The sequence below is a fragment of the Paramormyrops kingsleyae genome, chromosome 16, assembly GCF_048594095.1.
Source record: "Paramormyrops kingsleyae isolate MSU_618 chromosome 16, PKINGS_0.4, whole genome shotgun sequence".
In the NCBI taxonomy this organism is placed as follows: Eukaryota; Metazoa; Chordata; class Actinopteri; order Osteoglossiformes; family Mormyridae; genus Paramormyrops; species Paramormyrops kingsleyae.
This window is the reverse complement of record NC_132812.1, coordinates 5650172-5659747: the sequence shown is the minus strand read 5'-3', so window position 1 is coordinate 5659747 and position 9576 is coordinate 5650172. Positions and strand designations below refer to the sequence as shown.

Sequence of the window (9576 nt, the reverse complement as noted above, 5' to 3'; positions counted from 1 at the left end):
GAAGAGACAGACTTCAGGAAGGCAATTTTGATGGCTTTTATATCCTCATAAAGGCACTTAGGGACTGATGTACAGATAGTTCTGAAATACCAGAAAATGTGCTCCTAATTATTCAATAATCTACATAAGTATGTAGTGTGACAAATAAATCCAAAAATGGTAAATGAATACAGCAATATCAATGTCTCATACAACATAGGTAAACTCACCATAAATTAAAGATTTGCGAGATTAGCTGTTTCCCATAGCTCTTATGCTACTTCGGTGCCATCTAATGCCCAAATGAGGAAACTGAATTAGCGAAGCAAAGCACAATGGGCTAACAGCCAGTAATTACTGAACAGAACAGCAATAAATTTATAGCCTTTAGACAGTCAACACTGGCTCTAAGACTAAACTAAACGTAATAGTATTTAAACTAATTTATGGCGCTGCAACCCCAGTACAGGTCAGTATTACCAGCTTTGCCGCATTTCAGTTTCCGTTTACATCGAACAGCATCATTAATACTCACTTTTCATTTACTATCCCTGCAAGGATTAACGGTGAAGATCTGACTCATCACACTGAAACGGTGGGAAAAAATGGCTGCTCCTATAACTCGCCAATTGCTGAAACTAAACACATAACCATCCGGGGAGCAGTTCTTTAAAAAAACCCGGTATAATTAAAGTCCTCCTGCAGGCAGCCTTTTACACATATGGGTTTGTTAGATTTTATACTGTCATAGATTACTGCCAGATACAGTTACATGTACTGAGACAGCAACACACTTTGTGTTCTTTTTATTCTCTTGTGGCTTTAGATGTGACAGTAAACAATATCTACTGTAACTTTACATACACAACGATAATGCGACCAAGGCACTAATGCCAGTATATCCATGTTAGTGCCATGGTTTGAATTTGTTATGCTCAAAGTCAAAATAAGCATAATTGCAGTAAAGCATCCAAACTATCTAACTATAATCTTGCATTATTTTGGCCAGTGACAGCATGTCAACACCTTGTTTTGTAGCGATTCCTGTGTGTAGTATCCTTTAAGTGACCAGATCTCAACCCAGTTGAACACATAACTGAGATCACCTGTCTGTAGCTGAGTATATCATATTCTTATTCCTTCATGTCCACAAATTTAATCCTGACATATACTCACTACCTGCATATTGTTGAAACAGGTAAACATAAAACAATTGTATTTAATTTGCAGTTTCATTCACCTCAGTTAACGCAGAAATGTGACAGATGAAGCCTATCAGTAAACTTAATTTCCTTCTATCTAGCATCCACAGCTAATCATCATGCTTTCCCTTCATGAAATCTGACTGAATAATAGTGCGTTGATTGTTGAAAAGCTAACTCTTAATTAGATTTTAGTTTTTTTAATATTAAGGTTGTACCTTTGGACACAGAGGTTATTGGTCCAAGTACCTCAGGATGTCAACCAGGCAAGACCAGTTGTTACAGGTTCATGGTCACACACAAATATATAGATATCTGTGTGCACCTATTGTGGTTGATGACAATGATGATGACAACCTGATTCATAAAGTAACAAATGATGTGTCTCTGGAAGAACCTACATGAGTCATATAAGTGTTACGTCCGCAGTGCAGACGAGCGGGCAGACAGAGCAGTCGAGCCGTAATTACGGGCAGACGGGGTTTATTCAAGGCAGACGAGGAAACACGGCACAAAACATCAATGACTGATCTGGGGAAACAGACTTGAACGCGGACTAAATACAGAAAACAAGCAGAAAATAACAGGCAACTGTCATGATCGGCGAGTGACGAGCAGGTGAGAGAGGCGAGAGCAGTCAGGTTGAACTGAAGAATGGGGTTTATTAAAGACAATCGACAGGACAGGTACACTCACACAGTATCGACAATGACAGATCTGACTAGACGGAACTTAGACGCGGACTAAATACATCTGACAAGCTGGCATTAACAATAAACAGGTGAGAACAATCAGGTATTAACACGAGGTAAGACGGGGGCGTGGCACACACGAGGATTGGACGGAGCAGGACGTGACAGAACCCCCCCCCCCAAGGCGCGCACACCGGGCGCGCCCGAGGGGAGGCGACGGACGAGACGAGGAACAGGACCCGGAAGACAAAAGGCAAGACGTCAACAGGGAACTGGAAACAGAACTGAAACACTGAACAAGAATAGGGTCCAGAAAATGGACAAAACCTGACAGAGGACGGGAAAAGCCGACAGACAAACCAGAACAGGAGACCCAGAAGAAGGGGAGAAAAGTGGAACAAAAAGGGCAGGAGAGAACGGAGGACCGACAGGAGGAGGAGGAGCAGGAACAGGCGGGACGACAGGACGAGGAACAGACACAGGCGGGACAAAGGGAAAGGGAGGAGGAAGAAGGGGAGCCCGAGGGAGCCCAGGCAGGCGACGGGCGGCGGCCGGAGGGGCCGCAGGGGAGAGGGAGAAGGGAGCAGGAGGGGACCACACAGGGACCAAGGGAACGGGACAAGGGAGAAACGGAGGGGACACGATGGGAGCAGGAGGGAGCCCTGGCGCAGACGGGCAGGAGGGGGAAGCCATAGCTGGCGACGCCGCAGCCGGAGCCCGGGAAGGCGCCGTCCGACGCCCAGGCGGAGCAGGGGGGCCCGGAGGCGGCCGACACTTAGCCGAGGACCCGACCGAGAACCAGCACCGAGGCGGCCCCAGAGCCCCAGCCAAGGCGCACGAGGGCGAGCCAGGGGGCAGGGCGGGCAGGACCCCGGCCCGACGTCTATGTCCCCTCCCCTTCTTGGACACAGATAGGTGGGGTTTCCCATGCCATGGCGAGGGACCCAGAGTCATTAGAGAGGTCCCTGAGGGGTCCCACTCGAGTTCATCCTCCTCTCCGGAGGAAGGAGTGTCAGTCGCATAGTCCGGGACCTCCTCGGGGACCATAACCGGTGCTGGGGAGACTGGAGTAGGGACAGGGTCAGGTAGAGACGGAGCCAGGGTAGCAGACGTGGCTGGAGCTGCGGGCGGAGCAGCCGAAGCCGCGGGCAGGACAGAAGAGCCGGGCTGGACGTGCAGAGAGGCGGCCTCAAGCAGGGCCGCGGGCAGAGCGGCCTCAGGCAGGGCCGCGGGCGTGCGGCCAGCAGGGGGCGCCTCTGCGGGTGCCTTGGGCATGTGGCCAGCAGGGGGCGCCTCGGCGGGCGCCGCCATCACGCGGCCAGCAGGGTGCTCCTCGGCTGAACCAGGAGGGGCTCCTCTTGAACCTCCGCTGGAAGAGGCGCTGCGGCGAGGTAGCACGCCCCCAGGAAGAGCGTCGGGGCGGCTTCCTCCCCTTTTCCCCGGCGTCTCTTCTTTTTACGCCGCCCGGAACCTGTAGGAGGAGGCGGGGTTGCCTCTGTTGGACCTTGGATAGGACAGAAAAGACAGATATCATTAATTTCTAGCATTGAAAATGAGTGGATCATCAGGACAAAGGGAAAGTGTGAAAAGTAGGAAAAGGACTTAGCTTTTGTCTTTTTTTCTTTTGCTGCCTTGCATTGGTCCTCTACATGCATCTGTTGCAGCCTGGATTGGAATGAAACAAAAAAGTCAGTATTACAGCAAGTAAACCATCACTAACAATATCAAAAATTATTTATCAGGACAACGAGAAAATGGTTGAAGGACTTAGCTTTGTGCTTTTCTTTCTCTTCTGCTGCTTTGATGTGGTCCTCTGTTGGACCTTGGATAGGACAGAAAAGACAGATATCATTAATTTCTAGCATTGAAAATTAGTGGATCATCAGGACAAAGGGAAAGTGTGAAAAGTAGGAAAAGGACTTAGCTTTTTTTCTTTTGCTGCCTTGCATTGGTCCTCTACATGCATCTGTAGTATTACAGCAAGTAAACCATCACTAACATATTAATATCAAAAATTATTTATCAGGACAACGAGAAAATGGTTGAAGGACTTAGCTGTTTGCTTTTCCTTTTCTTCTGCTGCTTTGATGTGGTCCTCTGTTGGAACTTGACACTAAACTATCCCCCTGTTGTAGCCTTATCCTTAAGTCCACAGAGGACGCTCAACCCAAAATAGAGCTGGACAAGTGAAAACTGGAGCTTCCCTGCTTTTTTTACTGCCTAACTCTCTACATTCTAACCTAGTCTTCAGTGCACCCACATGCAGCTCAACCGCAAAATGCGGTCTACCCGCGTCCGATACACCAAACACAAAAAACTAAAAAAACAAACTAAAATAAAAACAGAACTATATGCTACAACTACCTACAGCAGGGACTGACAAAGCTCCAGTAGTCACTAAACTAAAACTTATGGTGTCACTTCCGCTGCAGCCAAGGATGGCGCTGAATCTGCTCCAAAGTCCGCCGATTCGCAACCTTGCGCCTCAGGCACCGGCGGATCAGACTGCAGCAGCCTGTCGGAGAATAATTTGGCACATAGTTAGTCAGAAAAGAACACTTCCTATCAGGAGAGTCAAGTCACGGGATGAAAAATAAGCTGCTCACCAGGAGAGACCCATGGGGGGAATTCCAGGCAGCCTGAGATGATTGCCCTCTTGTTGGGGAAGGGCAAGTAACCACACACTAATATAAATAGTGTGACCCCCACAGACCAGACTGTGGCGGGGCCAGCTAGGTATTGCCCCTTCAGGAACCACTCTGGGGGAGCGAAGACCTTTGTCCCTGAAACAAAGCAAAATCATTCATAAACTCACAAAATCTTTCATAAACCTAGATATTTTTACTGAAACGAGTTAGGTTAGGACTCAAGAACACAAATCCAACTCCCCTGCAGGGAGTTTTATCACAAGTCCAGATTACTTAATCACTGCAGTGTTTCCCCTAGGTTTACAGCTTGGGGGGTGGGTGGGGCAGACGGACACCGACAGGATTCATGGTGTTCATGGTGTTTAATGACAGCAGTCGATATAACAACTGAACTAAACATCAGAACATTTCTTTTTATGACAATTATCCACAAAGTGTGCAGCTTTTGTCAATGCAGTATATCCTTCTGGGCTTCTAGAAGAACATTTCTAGAGCCTCTTGATATGGGAAGTCAGAAACGTCTGGCCCATTTATTGATTTATTGTCTGCTTTTCAGGTGGCTGATGCAACATATTTTCCAAGGCGCGCTCTCTGTCCGCTGGTCGGAGTGTGCTCACCTGTGTGTGTGCGCACGTTACTGTGCCGTGCATTGGGGCGGAACTCCGCCATGCGTGATACAGAGAGCAGAGGAGAATTATAAACGTGCGACCGTGTAGAGACAAAAATGACAAGCTGTTGTGTATATACGATAAATAACATAAGGCTATTTAGTTTAATAAAAGGACAATGTATAGACCTGTTCTATAGGAAAGGTAACCTTAAATGACTTCTGTTGTGATCTGGCGCTACATAGAAAATTAAATTAGATTAAATTAAATGCCCCCTAATATAATGGTAGGGGAAACACTGCACTGGATTACCCGCTACTTGCTGTTGAACCAGGGGTTAGTTTGACAGGATTTTAATTAGCCTCTCTCACTGACCTGAATATTTTGTGTAGTGGGAATCTGTCCAGATATCACCACAGCCGAAGTCAATGAGTTTCACCTCCAGAGTGTCTGTGTTGATCAAGAGGTTCTCAGATTTCAGGTCTCGATGGAAGACACCTGATTCCTGGCAGTGACGCAAGGCCTGGAGCACCTGCACCAGCACCTGCCTGGCAACACCCTCTGACAGGATCCCTCCTTCACTTTGGCAGAAGTCAAAGAGATCCTGGCATGGGTCCGGCCTTTCCAGGACCATAATATAGTCCTGTGGTCCATCAAACCAGTCGATGAGCTGGAGCACGTTAGCACAGGATGACTTCTGGCTAACAAGCTTCATCAGTGCCACCTCCAATGGGATGGGCCCATCAATTCCAGGCTATGAATGGGAGAGCAGGATATACATATTATATTTAGGCAGAAATTCCTCCAAATAAACCCAGCTCCATGACTGAAAACACTTACCAGTTCTAGCTCCTTATCATTCTTCCTGGCATATTTGATGGCCACCTAGAGGGGAAAAAAATCACAAATTTAGTGTAGTGCATATTGAGAAGGCATCGCCTTTTATAGGTGCCTGTAACCGGTGTAATAAAAGGGATCTCTGGAGAGATATTACTTTGCATGTCACGGCTACACCGTTTGGTGACTTACTGGGAAGCCATCGGCCTTGCGAATGCCGGCGAAAACTGCTCCAAAACCACCCTTTCCGAGCAGTTCCCCCTCGAGGTACAGGTCCTCCAAATGTTCTACAACATTAAGCAGGTACACTTCAGAAAAAGAGTCCATACAGCATTTTCTACAGGATAACACAGTTGCAGACACTTCACTATTAACTTTAAATAGCATGAATTAATATTTCTTTACCACATGCCTATCACGAACATGGCCTTTTAATTCAGTATTATCATTAGTTTGCCTATTAGATGCTGCAGTCAGAGTAAGCTCGGGTTCAGAATCAAAAGAGCTACAGTATTGAACCAATTTGGGTATAAGTTTGCTTTTCAAACGTTCAGCGACATTTTTTTTATCAATCAAAGAATCAATTGTTGCATTAATTTGTTTAATCTATAAGTCCAGGACAGTGTTCACATCTGTTCTTGCAGTAAGCCTTATTAAAGAGAATCACATGGCTTTCTTATGTGTAATTTTCATTCCCTATGAAAAGGCAATCATCTTTTGCTACAAACCTTTGCGGGGATCGCCGGTGCTCTGGACTTCCGAACTCTCCCTCCTTTTTTTCGCTGGAGATTGATCATCAGAATCGGAGCGGGAGCGTTTCCTGTCCATTATTGCTCTAGACCAAAAAGTAATCGATCGTAAGAGCAAAGAGATCCTTCTCAATACCGAGCAAGATGCAAAAGATGCTGTCCAGTTACGGATGGATGGATGAGCATCATTCAAATATTGTTGATTTTAGAACAACGGACGGCATCATGCACGGGGTTACATGGGCTGCAGCCCAGAGGCCCCCTCACTCCCCCCGTCGTAAAATTGAAAAATAAATAAGATATTTGAATATATTATTTAGCAGTAATATAATTAGTTGTCAATTTGAATATTCTCCCCGTCTGTTTCTTCCGGGTTCTCCGGTTTCCCTGTAGTCTAAACACATGCACGACTATTGAATATGGATGAATTGATAATTGTTAGTTATCTGTCCTCTAATAAGCGGTGGTTCATTCCTTCTAAAGCTCAAAGTATCTCCAACTAGTACATCGATCAGAAATCACGGAGTGACATGGAATCCGCCATTGCGGTTCTGATCGGCTATGATTAAAACCCAGAAACAACTTAACCGATCACATACGAAATGCAGTCAAAGGTTTCTGGCCCAGTCATAAACAGCGTACGTGGCTAATTTGTGGGAATATTTAACAAAAATGATTGAAAAAAGATCACCGAAAGGCAATCTTGTTCCGCTGAACGGAAATACGCTGGACATCGCTTGTAATGATCACGTTTCTCTGGGTGAAATTGATCATTATATGCGAATGATGGTTATTACGGTTTTTTTCTGTTTATTTGTGTCTTAGACAGATTACCATCTGATTCACATTTGTATATTTATTACATTCAAATAAGGACAGCGTTGATCGCTATATATTTACTTCATTTTATTGATGATTTAAAACCACAGTAGTTGTTTCAAACGCTTTTCAAATTACAGTACCGCACCAATAAAATTACTGAAGTGTGTATAATTCAAATACGATATAACACAATACAGTACTGTACATAATATTCAATTCAATTTTATGTATACAGCGCATCTTCACAACGTTACAGCAAAGCATGAAGTTCCCACGGCAGCCTGTCTTTCTCATTTAACCAGCACATTTCATTAAAACATCCTCAGCTTAGCGTAGCATTTGCTCTACGGTGTTGAGCAGTAGGATATCACACTTCTGCTCCAGCTGGTTCTTCACTGGTTGACATGCCTCATCCTCCTGTCGGTGCCGGGCAGTTTGCCTTTACATTAAAGCACATCGCTGCAGGGTGGAGAGGCAGTCAGTCATAAGACACTCAGCAGCCTGGAGCTCGTCCTGCTGCTCCGCCATCAGCTGCAGGTGTTACGCCGAATAAAGCGTCCCTGCCCTAGAAAGCATAGCTGTTTCGGGAAAACAGCGAACGGAAGGCTCTTTTCTGTAGGCCGTGAAAACGATCGTTTCTATTTATGCAAACTCATAAAACGTATGTATATATGATCTATTTTGTTAAAATACAGATATACAACGTACAAACAAATAAAACAGGTCTTAAAACGGTTTGTTACTTAATACTTATGCGCATGTTAATATTGATTCAACAGTTGAAAACAACAGACATGAAGTTGGAAATATAACGCTTTGTTAATTACATTATGAGTGTGTATCACATGTATAGTAACACTACGGAGCCCCCGTGTCTCCATATCTCTGCATCGGAAAATTAGATCAATAACCAATACACTGTTGTCCAATATTGCAGGTGTTCTGTCATAAAATACTACCTATCGAGACGTGCTATCGAGCCTTTCTGCGCATGTGCAGTTCCACCGTTTTGGGATTAGGGTTAGGTTTTAGTGGTTAGGGTTAAGGTAAGGGTTTTAGGGGTTTTGGGGGGTTAGGGTTAGGGCTATCGATTATCACTACGGTAGCATTTTTCGACAAGGCAGCATACTGTATATCGACAGAACACCGGTGCCAGCCATGAAATGTTCCAGAGCTTATTAGCGGGATAACGTTACATCATGTATTATTCTGTGAGAAACGAAAGATCGATCTGCTGGCCAGATGTAATAAGAATCATAAACATGTCGCAGGTCGTAAGTAAAGTAAAATATAAATAAAGTGGCTGTGTCCCGTATTGACCGATTGGTCCTCCAAATAACTAATAAATTATTAACTAACAAAGCGACTTAATTATTTATCCTCCGTTGTTTTGGCGTGGCGGTGTAATTATGTGTGGAGTTTAAGCTACGAGTTGAAAGGTCCCAGTTCCTGTTGTGCGGTGTGACACATGAAAGGTATGGAAGTAACTCTGTCTCATCACAATTTGAATTTTATATGCCACTGAAATTCTAACATTGAATATCTATGCATTGGAAATATGCATGTTTTTTTTTTTACCTCTGAATTACAGTCTTCAAATTTTCTATAATGCAGTTTCACTGCTATTTTTCCATGCCCTCAAATTCACGATAAAACAAATTCAGGGTTTAAAGATACAAATTACATAAAAGTCAAGTTTCAAAAATTCTAGGAGAACATTTCAAAGTTGCTCCAATCGGTCTTTGTCAGCCGATGTCACACTCGCTATAGCCGCAGTGTGTTGTGGGTGGAATCGCCATTTTGGGTGTATACAACTGAAGAGCGAGGGTTTGCGTGCGGCATTTTCTTTGGTAAGATGGGACACTCGTGCTGTGTGAAAGGCTGTCATACTAAATCACATGCTAGAAATGGCAGAAAGGTGGACCACAACATGAGCTTTTTTCGGTTTCCCACTTGGAAAAGAGGATATGGACAGCAGATGCTGATAGAGGAGCTAACGAAGAGGCGTCGGGTGGCCTGGTGAGATGGAAGGAGATCAC

The 9576-nt window shown here is 44.8% G+C and overlaps 1 protein-coding gene across 1 annotated transcript; it reads right to left on the bottom strand.

The window, feature by feature from the left end:
• Positions 1 to 1647: 1647 nt before the first annotated feature.
• LOC140578743 (serine/threonine-protein kinase pim-1-like) lies at positions 1648 to 7498 on the bottom strand. The gene is made up of 6 exons (XM_072700595.1): positions 6695 to 7498; positions 6159 to 6253; positions 5970 to 6014; positions 5505 to 5883; positions 4480 to 4656; positions 1648 to 4388 (listed from the first exon to the last, which is right to left on the bottom strand). The coding sequence occupies exons 1-6, from the start codon at positions 6792 to 6794 to the stop codon at positions 4291 to 4293; spliced, it is 894 nt and encodes a 297-aa protein (XP_072556696.1). The 5' UTR covers positions 6795 to 7498; the 3' UTR covers positions 1648 to 4290.
• Between the last annotated feature and the right edge of the window lie 2078 nt (positions 7499 to 9576).